Source organism: Cetorhinus maximus, chromosome 11 (assembly GCF_964194155.1).
Source record: "Cetorhinus maximus chromosome 11, sCetMax3.hap1.1, whole genome shotgun sequence".
Classification (NCBI taxonomy): Eukaryota; Metazoa; Chordata; class Chondrichthyes; order Lamniformes; family Cetorhinidae; genus Cetorhinus; species Cetorhinus maximus.
The window spans coordinates 122221734-122237966 of NC_135889.1; the positions used below are offsets into that span (position 1 = coordinate 122221734).

Consider the following 16233-nt stretch of genomic DNA (forward strand, 5'->3'; position numbering starts at 1 on the left):
ATATCAAGTGTGAAGTCTTAGCCTCATAACATCAGGTATTAAGGGATATGGGGCAAAGGCAAAGATGAAGTTAAGTTTCAGATCAGTCATGACCTTTTGTATATATACACAAGTTGATATGTTGTTGAATGGTGGAACAGGCTCAAATGGTTAAATATTTATGTTCCTATCTTCCTATAAGGGCCTATCAGCGTGTGTAATGAGGGGGTATTGGATAGTGCAATAGAGGATATCTGAGTCTGTATAAAGGGGTATCAGAGTGTGAAATGAGGGATTATCATAATGTGTAATGAGGAGGTATCTGAGTATGTAATGAGGGAGCATTAGAATGTGTAATGAAGGGTATTAGAGCCTGCAATGAGGGTTATCAGAGTGTGTAATGAGAGGTATCAAGAGTGTGTAAAGAGTGGTTACCAGAGTGTATAATGAGGGGATATCAGCATGTGCAATGAGGGGGTGTCAACGTGTGTAATAAATAGGAATCAGCATGTGTAATGAAGGATATCAAGGGTGTGTAATGAGAGGTATCAGATTGTGTAATGAGGGGTATCAGAGTGTGTAATGGGACGGTATCAACGTGTGTAATGAGGGGTATCAGAGTGTATAATGAGAGGGTGCAGAATGTATAAAGAGAGGGTACCAGTGTATAACGAGCAGGTATCAGTGTGTGTAATGAGGATGTTATCAGCATGTCTAATGAGGGAGTATCTGAGTGTGTAATGAGAGGTATTAGGTTGTGTAATGAGGGGGTATCAGAGTGTGTAATGAGGGGGTATCAGAGTGTGTAATGAGGGGGTATCAGAGTGTGTAATGAGAGGTATTAGACTGTGTAATGAGGGGGTATCAGAGTGTGTAATGAGGGGGTATCAGAGTGTGTAATAAGGGGGTATCTGAGCGGGTAATGAGGGGTATCAGCTTGGGTAATGAGGAGGTTTAGAGAGTGTAATGAGGGGTATCAAATCTGCATTTGTTGAGGGGCATTGGAGGTTGCAAGTTTGTCCTGGAGACCATTTCCACTGCAATGACTGACTGATGGTGCACGAGTGGAATGTGTGACTCCACTTACCAAGAATCAGCTTCGATTAAGGAATAACGGGGCAGGAGAGTATGGTTAAAGCAATGTGATCAGTCATCACTGTCAACAGGTTTGATATCAGTGATGTCTGCATACCAGTTGAGTGCGAGTGTCAGGTTCCCAAGTGGATTCTTGTCTGGGCAATGTCAGAGCTGTTAGCATAGTTAATGTTCCTCTGATGCCTGAAATGGTTAAAGCTTCGAGAACTGAACTGTATAGGAATCAACAACAACTGCTTGCATTTATATGGCGCCCTTAGCCTAGCAAAACCTTCCAAGGCACGTCACAGGAGCAATTGGCAAACAAAATCTGACACCGAATCGGGTAAGGAGGTTCTGTGCAGATGTCCAAAATCTTAATCCTAGAGGCGGGTTCTAAGGAAAGTCTTAAAAGCAGCGAGAGAGGCAGCACGAATGATGGCTTCAGCAGCAGATGAGCTGGGACAGGGATGGAGTCGGGCGGTGTTACGAAGGTGGAAGTAGATTGTCATAATGATGGCGCGAGTATGTGGTCAGAAGCTCATCTTGGAGTCAAGTACAACACTAAGGTCATAACCGTCATGTGAGGCACCATGTTTTACTTTGCTGAAGGAACGATGGGCTGAATTTTAGTGGGGGGGAGGGGGGCGGTGCCTAACCTCTCTCCCAAAGGGAGTCGGTGCCACACTGACCACAAGGCCTCTCTGCAGTCACAACATTCCGGGCGGCCTTACCGAGCTGAGACCCCTCGGTGAGAGGAAGCCTTATCATCGAGAGCTGCCGACCAGAGGTCCCAGCCATGCCCAGAGCAGTTCAGAGAAGGTCTACTCAACACATTCCTGGGATGAAGGGCTTATCCTATGAAGAAAGATTGAACAGGTTGGGTCTATACCCCATTGGAGCTTTTTAAACAGTGTCTCTAGTTCTAGTCTCTCCCACAAGGGGAAACATCTTCTCAGCATCCACCCTATCGAGACCCTTCAGGATCTTATATGTTTCAATGAGATCACCTCTCATTCTTCTAAACTCCAATGGATACAGGCCCAGCCTGTCCAACTTTTCCTCATAAGACAAACTGCTTCATCCCAGGGGGTTATGTTATATACTAATGGCTCCTAGTTCTGGTCTCACCTACAAGTGGAAATAATTTCTCTACATCTAACTTATCAAAGTCCTTTAAAATCTGAAAGTCACCTATCAGCTCACCCCTTTGTTTGAGATGCCTGTTTTGTTCTTCCTGATTTGTATAACCTCTTGTTCCATTAACATTCTTGTAAAACATTTTTGCGCCTTCCCCAGTGTTTCCATATCTCTATTGTTCACACATTAAACCTGCAAGCTTAATTTTTAATTCATTCATTGGATGTGGGTATCGCTGGCTAGGCAAGTATTTTTATCACCCATCCCTAATGGCCCTTGAGAAGGTGGTGCTGAGCTGCCTTCTTGAACCGCTGCAGTCCATGTGGTATAGGTACACCCATGGCACTATTAGGAAGGGAGTTCCAGAATTTTGACCCAGCGAAAGTGAAGGAACGGTGATATATTTCCAAGGCAAGATATCCTGGAGGGGAACTTCCAGGTGGTGGTGTTCCCATGTATCTGCTATCCTTGTCCTTCTAGGTGGTAGAGGTCGTGGGTTTCGAAAGTGCATCGAAGGAGTCTTGGTGACTTGCTGCAGTGCCTCTTGTAGATGGTACACACACTGCTGCCATGTTGTCCCTTTCTCTGTTTTGATGGTGTTGGCTCCATGGTGAGCGCACTGGTCACTCCCCTGTCAGCCGCCAACGCTGCCACTATCCCACACTTCCCCTGCCAACCTGCACCAAATCCCGGGCATCTACTCATCACACTTAAGATTGATGGTGATCAGGAGCAGGAACTCTGATTGACTTCCCCATTCTCTGGCCCCGGCTTGCTGAGGAGAATACCAGTGTCCTGACCATTTCCTCCACTGAGGCTCATGCGCTCAACACAGACCAGGGGTTGCCTTGCCCTGTAGGATACCTTTACCATGACTGAATTGTTGTTTAGTCATAGATTCATACAGCAGGCAAGGAAGCCATTCGACCCCTCTTGCGAATTCCAACTCTTCGAATGACCTATCGAATTAGTCCCACGCCCTACTCTCCCCCCACAGCCCTGCAGACTCTCAACTTTTCAAGTATTTATCCAATTCCTTTTTGAAAGTTCCTATTGAATCTGCTTCCACCATTTCCCTTTCAGGCAGCGCCTTCCAGATCACAACAACTTGCTGCGCAAAAACTTCTCCTTATCTCCCCTCTGGTTTTTTTGCTAATTATTGTTTGAGAAAAAGTGTTAAAATGATTTTATGTTGAATGTTTTTCAGGTGTACGACCAAGGGAGACTCACTCAATCACTGTTGCCTTCCGATATTCTTCACCAATGGATGTGTTTGGTGGGGCCCCACGATTCTTATCGTATCCCAAAACATTCACCGTCCCAAATGGGGCAGATGCGGTTCTCAAGTGCCAGATCGCAGGAGACCCTCGGCCGACAGTGATCTGGGAGAGGGACAAGACCCAGATCTCCCCCTCGGGTCGTTACCACTTCCTGGAGGATGGGAACATCTACAATCTGGTGGTCTCGCAGGTGAGGTTGGAGGACAGTGGGCAGTACATCTGCAAGGCCAAGAACGGGGTGGGCGAGACCTACGCTGCCGCTACCCTCAAGGTGGAGGAGTGGGGTGTGAGCCCTGAGAACAAGCCGGCCTTCCTGGTCAAGCCCACCTCAGCCAGGGTGGCCCGAGGCGACAACGTGGTCTTCTCTGGCCAGTTGGCCGGGTGCCCGATGCCTGCGGTGACATGGGAGAAGGATGGCAAGAAGTTGGGTGAGATCTTTGAGAGCGGGCACTTCAGCGAGGGCTGCGATGGAGAAGGGTGGCACCACCTGAAGATCTTCAGCGCCCGGATACCCGACGCGGGCGTGTATCTCTGCAAGGCGCGCAGCGCTTTCGGCGAAGCCATGTCGGCAGCCGTCCTCCTGGTGGACCCTGGCGCCCATACCCAGGAAGTGGGACCCTCCACTGAGCCTGCAGCCAGTTACCCCAGCACCAATGGCATCCAGGACGGTGAGGGGCCGGGCAGCCGCCGTTGCCTCCATGAGGCGAGGCGCGAGAGGAGACACCGGAGCCGACATCGCAGCCTCCGGGACCCGCAGCCAGCCGCCGGGAGTGCCTGCCAGAGTCAGACCAGCGAGGAGGCGCCGCGGGTTTCCAAAGTCAAGGTGTTCTCTGTGACAGAGGGCAAGCACGCCAAGTTCCGCTGCTACGTCACCGGGAAGCCCAAGCCCGAGATCATCTGGAGGAAGGATGGCAGGCTGATCGCCCCTGGTAGGCGTCACCTTCTCTACGAAGACAGGGAGGGCTACTTCATCCTCAAGGTCCTGTACTGCAAACAGCAGGATAATGGGCTGTATGCCTGCGCAGCCTCCAATGCAGCCGGTCAGACACTCAGCTCCGTGCTACTCCATGTCAAAGGTAATAGCCCTGCATCGCATGGAATCTCTTCTCAATGCGGGTTCGTAAAATTGGGAAAAACACTCTTATTATCACACGGAGTCTATCCTTTGTTTTAATTCATTTGTTTGCAAAAGTTGAACATTGCTGTCTAGGCCAGCACTTGTTGCCCATCCCCGGAGAAGGTGGTGTTGGTGAGCTGCCTTCTTGAGCCGCTGCAGTCCATGTGGTGTAGGTACACCCACAGTGCTGTTAGGGAGGGAGTTCCAGGATCCAGGGTCCACCGGGAGTTCCAGTGAAGGGACGGCGATATATTTCCAAGTCAGGGTGGTGAGTGGTTTGGAGGGGAACTTGCAGGTGGCGGTGTTCCCATCTATCTGCTGCCCTTGTCCTTCTAGGTCGTGGGTTTGGAAGAATGGGGTGTCAATCAAGCGGGGCTGCTTTGTCCTGGATGGTGTCGAGCTTCTTGAGTGTTGTGGGAGCTGCACTCATCCAGGCAAGTGGGGAGTATTCCATCACACTCCTGACTTGTGCCCTATCCACCACCTTAATCATTCATTCCACCGTCACCGACACACAGTGGCAGCAGTGTGTAGCAGTGTGTACCATCCACAAGACACATGAGCCAGTGACGCTCAAAATCCACGAATGAATTAAAGATGGCTGTTGTCCATAAAATGCTCGTTAGCTACAAAGAAATATAATCTGTCCCTCCTCTGTCCATCTCCAGAGCCTCACATCAAGTTTAAGAGCCAGCTGCAAGATGTGGAGGTGAACGAGAAGGAACAGGCCATCCTGGAGTGTGAGGTTCCCGGTGACTCGATCCCAGCTTTCTGGTACCTCGAAGATCGTAAGTTACATTCCAGCGCCAAGTACATCATTGAGCAGGAGGGGAGCCTGCGTCGCCTCACCATCAAGGACATCACCATGGACGATGATGGCGTTTACCTCTGTGAGATGAAAGATGGTGGCAGGAGCATCGCTGAGGTGGCAGTGAAAGGTAATTGTCGGAAAACCCATGTAGGTGCAGCCTCTCCCCTGGTATGTGTGTTGACGAAGTGGGGCGAGGGAAAAGCTGGGGGATTGCCACCCACCATGCGCCCACCGATCAAATGACTGGTTAATGCCCCAGCCGCTATCCGATACTAGGGTGGCCCCCCCCACTGTCAGGATTGGCAGTGCCAACAATCACTCGTGTGGCTGAATTTCCCACAAAAATGCTGGTCCTGTTCAAGGATCCAGGGCAGGCTGGGTGGCCACATCCTCCAGTCCCACTGGCACATCCACCACGTGCTCCAGTCCCACCGGCACATCCATCACATCCTCCAGTCCCACCGGCACATCCACCTCGTGCCCCAGTCCCACTGGCACATCCATCACGTGCTCCAGTCCCACCGGCACATCCATCACATCCTCCAGTCCCACCGGCACATCCACCTCGTGCCCCAGTCCCACCGGCACATCCACCACGTGCCCCAGTCCCACCGGCACATCCACCACGTGCTCCAGTCCCACCGGCACATCCATCACATCCTCCAGTCCCACCGGCACATCCACCACGTGCTCCAGTCCCACCGGCACATCCATCACATCCTCCAGTCCCACCGGCACATCCACCATGTGCTCCAGTCCCACCGGCACATCCATCACATCCTCCAGTCCCACCGGCACATCCACCTCGTGCCCCAGTCCCACCGGCACATCCACCTCGTGCCCCAGTCCCACTGGCACATCCACCTCGTGCCCCAGTCCCACCGGCACATCCACCACGTGCTCCAGTCCCACCGGCACATCCACCACATCCTCCAGTCCCACCGGCACATCCACCTCGTGCCCCAGTCCCACCGGCACATCCACCTCGTGCCCCAGTCCCACCGGCACATCCACCACATCCTCCAGTCCCACCGGCACATCCACCTCGTGCCCCAGTCCCACCGGCACATCCACCTCGTGCCCCAGTCCCACCGGCACATCCACCACATCCTCCAGTCCCACCGGCACATCCACCTCGTGCTCCAGTCCCACCGGCACATCCACCTCGTGCCCCAGTCCCATCCGCCTCATGCCCCAGTCCCACCCGCCTCGTGCCCCAGTCCCACCCGCCTCGTGCCCCAGTCCCACCCGCCTCGTGCCCCAGTCCCACCCGCCTCGTGCCCCAGTCCCACCCGCCTCGTGCCCCAGTCCCACCCACCTCGTGCCCCAGTCTCACCGGCAGCAGAATCCATTTTGATGTCAGCTGAGGCCACTGAATCACACTTTCTTTTTAGTCAGAACATCATGGGTTTGAGTCACACTCTGGAGACTCAGTACTGAGGGAGTGCTGCACTGTCGGAGGGTCAGTACTGAGGGAGTGCTGCCCTGTCAAGAGGGTAAGTACTGAGGGAGTGCTGCACTGTCGGAGGGTCAGTACTGAGGGAGTGCTGCCCTGTCAAGAGGGTAAGTACTGAGGGAGTGCCGCACTGTCGGAGGGTCAGTACTGAGGGAGTGCTGCACTGTCGGAGGGTCAGTACTGAGGGAGTGCTGTACTGTCAAGAGGGTAAGTACTGAGGGAGTGCTGCACTGTCAGAGGGTCAGTACTGAGGGAGTGCTGCCCTGTCAAGAGGGTCAGTACTGAGGGAGTGCCGCACTGTCGGAGGGTCAGTACTGAGGGAGTGCTGCACTGTCAGAGGGTCAGTACTGAGGGAGTGCTGCACTGTCGGAGGGTCAGTACTGAGGGAGCACTGCAATAGGTCTCCACAGCCAACATCACTAAACAGACTACCTGATCATCAGCACATTGCTGCAGGGTGTGGTATTCATAAATTGCTATCTGGAAACAGCAGCTCTAACAGTGCAGCACTCCGTATGTACTGGGGGTATCAGGCTGGGTTTTGTACGCAGGTCTGAGAGTGGGACTTGAACCAATAGCCTCCTCACTCAGGGACAGGACTGCGACCCACAGAGCCACAGTCGAGGTGAGCGGAGACAAAAACGATCTCAGGTAAGGGTTTATTTTAATGATTCAGACTCTTCTCCCTCTCTCCCCACCAAGGTAAAATTGTGAAGCGGTTACCGCGGAAACTGGACGTGGTGGAGGGGGAGAACGCAGCATTTTGTGTGGATTTGGATGAGGAGAATGTGGAGGTTTCCTGGTTCAAGGATGGGGAGCTGCTGAGTGAGTCTCACAAAACCATCATCAAATCCTTCGGGAAGACACACATCCTGGTCTTCGTCAATGCCACGGCCGAAGATTCCGGTGTCGTCACCTTCGTGATCAGTGACTCCAAATCGTCCTCCCAGCTCCGAGTGAAAGGTAAGTCGCCCGGGCGGGATCAACGCCCTCAAGTCCCATCCGATACTCAGCAATACGGCTCCCGCCATTTTGAATGAGGCTATTCAACCCACATGCAAAGCCTTGCCTGTCAACACGGGATCTGGGGGAGGCCATTCAGCCCCTCAAGCCAGTACTGTCATTCAATTAGATCATGGCTGCTCTGTACCTTAACTCCTTGGCTCCATATCCCTCAATCCTCTCTCCACCCCCCTCAAAAATCCACCAAGCTCAGTTCTGAAGTTTTAAATTGATCCCCCCCACCCCCAACCCCCACCCCCCCAACCCCCACCCTGCCCAACCCCACCCCCCAACCCCCCACCCCCCACCCTGCCCACCCCCACCCCCACCCCCATCCCCCACCCCCACCCCCCACCCCCACTCCGCCCAACCCCACCCCCAGCCCCCAACCCCTACCCTGCCCAACCCCACCCCCCAACCCCCACCCTGTCCAACCCCACCCCCCACCCCTCACCCCCCAACCCCACCCCCACCCCTCACCCCCCAACCCCACCCCCACCCCTCACCCCCCAACCCCACCCCCACCCCTCACCCCCCAACCCCACCCCCACCCCTCACCCCCCACCCCCACCCCTCACCCCCCAACCCCACCCCCACCCCCACCCCCCAACCCCACCCCCACCCCCCACCCTGCCCAACCCCCACCCTACCCAACCCCCACCCCCATCCCCCACCCTGCCCAACCCCACCCCCACCCTCCACCCTGCCTACCTCCACCCCCACCCCCCACCCCCCGCCCTGCCCAACCCCACCCCCACCCCCACCCTGCCCAACCCCCCACCCCCCAACCCCCACCCTGCCCAAACCCACCCCCACCCCCACCCTGCCCAACCCCCCAACCCCCACCCTGCCCAAACCCACCCCCACCCCCACCCCCACCCCCACCCTCCACCCTGCCCACCCCCACCTCCACCCCCACCCCCACCTCCACCACCGCGCCCCCCCCGCAGCCCGTCACAGCCTCCACAGCTTTTTGGGGAAGAGAGTTCCAGATTTCCACTCCCCTCTGTGTGAAGATGTTCTTCCCGACATCACCCCCGAACGACCTGACACGATTTCCGTGATTCTGCCCCCATGTTCTGGGCTCCCCTCCACCACCACCAGAGGAAATAGCTTCTCTCGATCGACCCTCCCAAACCCTCTAGCCGTCTTAAACACCTTGATTAAATCAGCCCTTAATCTCCTCAACTCAAAGAATAGAAGGAACGGGTCCTCATGATTTAACCCGTTTTGGCCCTGGTTTCATTTTTGTGAATCTGTGCAGCTCCTCCTAGGCCATGATACCCTTCCTGAGATACGTTGCAGAGTCAGGCCAAAGGCTCTCAGTCATTGGGCATGGTGGTGGCCTAGTGGTAATGTCACTCGACTAGTAATCTAATAGGTCTAGACTAATGCCCTGGGGCCATGAGTTCAAAATCCCACCATGGTAACTGCTGGGATTTAAATTCAATTAATTAACAAATAAACCTGGAAATAAAACAGTAACAATGACCATGAAACTGTCAGTGAATGTCATAAAAACCCATCTGTCCCTACCTACCCCAGACCTTGACTCTTAAGTGACCTCTCAAATAGCCTAGCAGGGCAATTAGGTGATAGCCTTGCCAATGATGTCCACATCCTGCAATTGGAGGGGTGGGTGAAGAGGGAGTGCTGAGTAAATTGGAGTCTTTGCCACCAGAATGGGAGTCTGATCAGCCCCCCAAAAATGGGAGCCTACTGTGCTCTTGCCAATGTAGAGTGTGCCACCCTAGGCCTGACTTGATGTGTCACAATTCCACTCTGGCTCTGTAGTGCTTGAGGCCATAAACTCAGCAGCACCTCCCACAGGGGGAAGCAATGAAGGAAATGTACAACTTGGTCCTATAAATGAAGTGTGGGAAGCACTCCACTGGATTAGCACCCAGAGAGTGTAGACGGAGATCCAGCCTGGGGTTTCACACATGTAAAATGACATCAGAAATAGGAACTAGTGTAGGCCATTTGGCCCCTTGAGTTTGTTCTGCCATTCAGTACGATCATGGCTGATCTCCTACCTTACATTTGAAGCTGGAGATCAGCCATGCTCGTATTGAATGGTGGAGCAGGATCAATGGGCCGTGTGGTCTACTCCTGCTCCTATTTCTTATGTTCTTAACTGCACTTTCCTGCCCTCTCCCTACATCTCTCTAGAGATTAAAACTGTATCTATCCCAGCCTTAAATGTATTCAACAATGGAGCATCCACAACCCCCTGGGGTAGAGAATTCCAAAGATTCACAATCCCCTTTGAGTGAAGTAATTTCTCCTCATCTCAGTCCTAAATGATCGTCCCGTAACCCTGAATCTGTGCCCCCCGTGTTCAAGTTCTCTGGTCAGGGGAAACAATTTCTCCTGTCAAGCCCCTTCAGAATCTTTTGTGTTTCAATGAGATCACCACTCATTCTCCCAAACGCTAAAGAATATAAGCCCAATTTACTTAGTGTCTCACCCTCTCGTCCCAGAAACCAATCGAGTGAACCTTCACTGTACCGCCTCAAATACAAGTACATCCCTCCTTAAATATGGTCACCAAAACTGCACATAGTATTCCAGACGTGGTCTCACCAAAGCCCTTTATGACCTTTTTGGCTGAGGCTGTGATGGAGTTCTGTAAAATCTTTTATAAAGCTCTGTTCAGGCCTCAGTTGGAGGATTATATCCGGTGCCGCACTTTAGGAAGGATGTCAAGGCCTTGGAGAGGGTACGGAGAAGATTTACTAGAATGGGACCAGGGATGAGGGACTTCAGTTAATGTGGAGAGACTGAAGAATACTCATGAGTATTCCCAATTTTAATCCTTTTACCATTTGCCTTTACCTGCGTGGGCCCTGAGCTCTGGAATTCCCTCCCTAAACCTCTCTGCCTCTCCACCTTTACTCCTTCAAGAGGCTCCTTAAAACCTACCTAGGAAGGCAATGGAATGCTGGTGTTTATTGCAAGGGGAATGGAATATAAAAGTAGGGATGTTTTAGCTACAGTGGTACAGGGTGTTGGTGAGACCTCATGGGGCCAGAATTAGAGCAGCACAGAGATCTCAGAGGGTCGTGGGTCTGGAGGAGGTTACAGAGATAGGGAGGGGCGAGGCTGTGGAGGGATTTGAAAGCAAGGTGACACACAAAGCAGAAAACCTGATCTTCCAAGGCCATTCCTCTCCTTCTGAGCTCAGTACTTGCTCCATGATTATGGAATCTTACAGCACAGAAGGAGGCCATTTGGCCCATCGTGCCTGTGCTAGCTCTTTGAAAGGGCTATCCAGTTAATCCCACTCTCCCCTGCTCTTCACCCATATCCCCGCAGATCTTTCATTTTCAACACCTTCCATCTCATAGCAACTCACTGTGTGAAATCATCGAGAGTGGTGTGTTTGGGTCTCCTTATATAAAAAAAGACATCAATGTGTTAGACGCAGTTCAGAGAAGGTTCATGCGGCTGGTTCCTGGGATGGGGGTTTATTATACGAGGAAAGGTTGGACAGGCTGGGCCTGTATCCATTGGAGTTTAGAAGAATGAGGGGTGATATTATTGAAACATATAAGATCCTGAGGGGACTTGACAGGGTGGATGCTGAGACGATGTTTCCCCTTGTAGGAGAGACCAGGACTCGGGGACACAGTTTAAAAATAAGGAGCCTCCCATTTAAGACGGAGAGGAGAAGAAATATTTTCTCTTAGAGGGTGGTGAATCTTTGGAACTCTCTTCCCCAGGCAGTAGTGGAGGCAGGGTCAGAGAATATTTTTAAAGCGGAGGTAGATAGTTTCTTGATTGACAATGGGTGTCAAAGGTTATCAAGGGTAGGCAGGAATGTGGAGTTGAGCCATGATCTTATTGAATGGTGGTGCAGGCTCGGGGTGGGGGCCAAAGGGACTATTCCTGCTCCGATTTCATATGTTCATACGTCACTGACCAAGCTTTTGGTCACCTGTCCTGATATCAGCCTATGAAGTTTGGTGTCAGGTTTAGTCCGACGATGGTCTTGTGGAGCACCTTGGAATATGTTACTACATGGGCGGCGCTATATAATTGCAGCTGTTGTGTGTTTTCCGTCTTGTAGCCAGGAGACAGGTGCCTCCAAGCGCCCCAGTGAATGTACGGATGAGCAGTGAGAAGCCCAACATTGCCTCACTGCTGTGGGCACCACCACCCGACTACCAGAGGAACAGGGTGTCGGCTTACGTGATCGAGCGGCAGGAGCTGGGCAGTGAGGAGTGGGTGCGCTGCCTGACCGCCGAGACCAGCACGGCGGTGGAGATCCTGGGAGACAGCATACCCGCTGAGGCTCGCTATCGGTTTCGGGTCTGCTCCATCAACAACTATGGGAGGAGTGAGCAGGTGGAGTTTCCGGGAGCGGTACATCTGGGTAAGAGGTGGGGACAGTGAAGTTGGGGAGTGGAGGGGGGGGTGGGTGCATTGGTGGGGGAGACAACGTGAGGGGCTGTGACTGGGGGAGAGGGAAAGGAGGAAAGTCCCGGAGCAGGGCTTCAACACGCTGCATCCCTTCCTCACTCCCCATTCCAGGGTCAGAGAAGAGCAGAGTAATTACCCCAGAAGGGCTGAATTTTACAGTCTGTGGTAAAGAAGTTGCCCTCATGACTGAACTCGAATAAAGCTGCCCATAGAGATTTCGCAATCACCATAGCTCCCCTTTCCCAATGGGAGTTTAAATTTGCTACAAGTCAAGGGGATCGCCAGGCGTGTAGCCTCGGTAATGCCAGCAAGCAATAAGCAGCCAATCAGGCAGAAGTATTCTCACAGACATCAAGCCAGGAAGTTAAAAGCACTTTATAGTTTACTTTTAATTTAAACTTTCAGGTAATGAAATATATGATTTTTATTGGATTAAGACAGAAGCTAAAATATCATAAACAAGCTAAAAAATATTATTAAAAAGGAATATTTTTTTTATCAAAATGGAGAAATTTAGCAAATATAAAGTTAGCTTTGCAGGGCCAGAGCGGGTGTTCATCAATAATTATGAAGCTATTAGACCATTAAAAGCCCAGTTACATCCCATTCAACAAGATGTATGATTGAACTTTTTCTTGGATTTTACAGCGAGACCATAAGACCATAAGACGTAGGAGCAGAAGTAGACCATTCGGCCCATCGAGTCTGCTCCGCCATTCAATGAGATCATGGGTGATCTGATAATCCTCAACTCAACTTTCCTGCCATTTCCCCATAACCCTCAATTCCCTTACTGATTAAAAATCTGTCTATCTCAGCCTTGAATATACTTAATGACCCAGCCTCTACAGCCCCCTGCAGTGAAGAATACCATTGATTCACTACCCTCTGAGAGAAGAAATTCCTCCTCATCTCTGTTTTAAATGGGTGCCCCCTTACTCTGAGATTATGACCTCTGGTCCTAGACTCTCCCACAAGGGGAAATAACCGCTCAGCATCTACCCTGTCAAGCCCCCTGAGAAACTTATATGTTTCAATAAGGTTGCCTCTCATTTTTCTAAACTCTAGTGAGTACAGGCCCAACCTACTCAATCTCTCCGCATAAGAAAATCCCTCCATGCCTGGGATCAACCTAGTGAACCTTCTCTGGACTGCCTCCAATGCCAGTATATCTTTCCTTAGATAAGGGGACCAAAACTGTTCACAGTATTCCAGGTGTGGTCTAACTACTGCCTTGTATAGTTTTAGCAAGACTTCCCTATTTTTATACTCCATTCCCTTTGAAATAAAGGCCAACATTCCATTTGCCTTCCCTATTACCTGTTGAACTTGTATGTTAGCTTTTTGGGATCCATGCACAAGGAGCCCCAAATCCCTCTGTGCTGCATCTTTCTGCAGTTTTTCTCCATTTAAATAATATTCAGCTCCTCTATTCTTCCTGCCAAAGTGCATAACCTCACACCTTCCCACATTATATTCCATCTGCCAAGTTTTTACCCATTCACTTAATCTGTCTCTATCCCCCTGTAGACTCCTTGTGTCATCCTCACCACTTGCCTTCCCACCTATTTTGTGTCATCTGTAAACTTGGTGATAGTACATTCACTCCCCTCATCTAAGTCATTAATATATATTGTAAATAATTGAGGCCCCAGCAATGATCCTGTGGCACTCCACTAGTTACATGTTGCCATCCTGAAAATGCCCCCCTTATCCCAACTCTTTGTTTTCTATTAGTTAGCCAATCCCCTATCCATGCTAATAGGCCACCTCCAACACCATGGGCTCCTATCTTATTAAGTAGCCTTATGTGCAGTACCTTATCAAACGCCTTTTGGAAATCCAAATATATTATATCTACTGGTTCCCCTTCATCTATCCTGCTTGTTACACCCTCAAAGAATTCTAATAAATTTGTCAGGCATGATTTCCCCTTCATGAAGCCATGCTGACTCTGCTTGATTAGGTTATATATTTCTAAATGCTCTGCTATTACATCCTTTATAATAACCTCTAACATTTTCCCAATGACAAGTGTTAAACTAACTGGCCTAGAGTTGCCTGTTTTTGTTTGTCTCCCTCCCTTTTTGAATAAGGGTGTTACATTGGCCATTCTCCAATCGTCTGGAACTTTTCCAGAATCTAAAGATTTTTGGAAGATTACTACCAGTGCATCCACTATCTGTGTAGCTACTTCCTTTAATATCCTAGGATGCAACCCATCAGGTCCAGGGGACTAATCAGCCTTTAGCCCCATTAGTTTTCCTAGTACTTTTTCTCTAGTGATAGTTTTTGTATTTATTTCCTCCCCTGCTCCCCACATCCCCCTTTTCCCCTTGATTATTTAGTATTTTTGGAATGCTTTTAGTGTCTTCCTCTGTGAAGACTGAAGCAAAGCATTTATTCAATTCCTCTGTCATTTCCTGGTTCCCCATTGTTATTTTCCCAGCCTCATTCTCTAAAAGGCCTATGTTCACTTTGGCCTCTCTCTTCCTTTTTATATATTTGAAGAAGCTCTTACTGTCCATTTTTATATTACTTGCTAGTTTACCCTCAAAAGTTTATTTTCTCCCTCTTTATTTTTTTTTGGTCATCTTTAGTTGGTTTTTAAAACTTTCCCAATCCTCTGGATTACCACTAGTCTTTGCCACATGGTATGTTTTTTCTTTCAATTTGATACTATCCTTAACTTTCTTGGTTAACCTTGGTTGGTTTATCCCCTTCCTTGAATCCTTCTTCCTCACTAGGATATATCTTTGTTGAGAGTCAGGAACTATTTTCTTAAACATCTGCCATTGTTCATCAACTGTCTTTTCTGCTAAACTGCTTTCCCAGTCCACTCTAGCCAACTCTGCTCTCATTCCTTTGTAATTACCCTTATTTAAGTTCAGCACAGTTGTTCCTGATCCAAGCTTCTCACTCTCAAACTGAATGCTAAATTCTACCATATTATGGTCACTGTTTCCTAGGGGATCCTTTACTCTGAGATCGTTTATTAAACCTGTCTGATTACACAGTACCAGATCCAAATTAGCCTGATCCCTGGTTGGATTCATAACATATTATTCTAATAAACTGTCCCGAATACACTCTATGAATTCTTGCTCGTATCTACCTCTGACAATTTGATCTTCCCAATCTACATGAAGATTAAAGTCACCCTTGATTTATGTACTTCCCTTTTTACATGTCCTCATTATCTCCTGATTTATCCTCTGTTCTACAATACAGCTAATGTCAGGGGGCTATAGACTACTCCCACCAGTGTCTTCTTCCCCTTGTTATTTCTTACCTCCGCCCATATGGATTCTATATCTTCCGATCCAAGATCCTTTCTTGCTATTGTACTTATTCCATCTCATACTAACCAAGCTACCCCACCACCCTTTCCTTCCTGCCTGTCCTTTCAAAAAGTCATATTTGCCTAAATATTTAATTCTCAGCTTTGATCTCCTTGTAACCATGTCTCCTTAATGGCTATAAGATCATACCCATTATCCACTACTTGTGCCATTAATTCATTTATTTTGTTCCGAATACCATGTGCGTTTAAGTAAAGAGCCATTAATTTTGCCTTTTTGCCTTTTTTTTCCCCTTTTGACCCTATTTGCTGCTGTTTTTTGTTTGTACACTCTGTCCCTTCCTGTCACACTCTGGGTATCATTACCTAATAGCTGCCCTGCAAGGCTGCCATGTCCTTTTGCTTTGTAAGCCTACATATCCCCTTTCCAGAACCCTCCCCACCCCTCTATTTAGTTTAAAGCCCTCTCTACAGCCCTAGTTATATAAAGGAGCTTAGCATCACTGACAGTAACTTCAGGATGTCTGTGTTATTCTGCGGAGAGCGGAGTCCAGTAATTACCGTAAATTTCAGTGGAATGATAAGAGCAAATGCTGATAGTTTCACCATCATTACTACCAGAGAGTAATCACAGGGTCCAGAGCCAGG

At 49.9% G+C, this 16233-nt stretch overlaps 1 protein-coding gene across 3 annotated transcripts in view; it reads left to right on the forward strand.

Moving 5' to 3' along the window:
• The window catches only part of obsl1a (obscurin like cytoskeletal adaptor 1a), a 99249-nt gene that overhangs the window by 7157 nt on the left and 75859 nt on the right, over nucleotides 1-16233 (forward strand). For all 3 annotated transcript variants that reach the window (XM_078552676.1, XM_078552677.1, XM_078552678.1), the window contains exons 2-5: nucleotides 3401-4549; nucleotides 5259-5528; nucleotides 7560-7820; nucleotides 11932-12237. In XM_078552676.1, coding sequence (XP_078408802.1) covers nucleotides 3457-4549; nucleotides 5259-5528; nucleotides 7560-7820; nucleotides 11932-12237 — 1930 coding nt within the window. In that variant the 5' untranslated portion in view covers nucleotides 3401-3456. The remainder of the gene's footprint in view (nucleotides 1-3400; nucleotides 4550-5258; nucleotides 5529-7559; nucleotides 7821-11931; nucleotides 12238-16233) is intronic.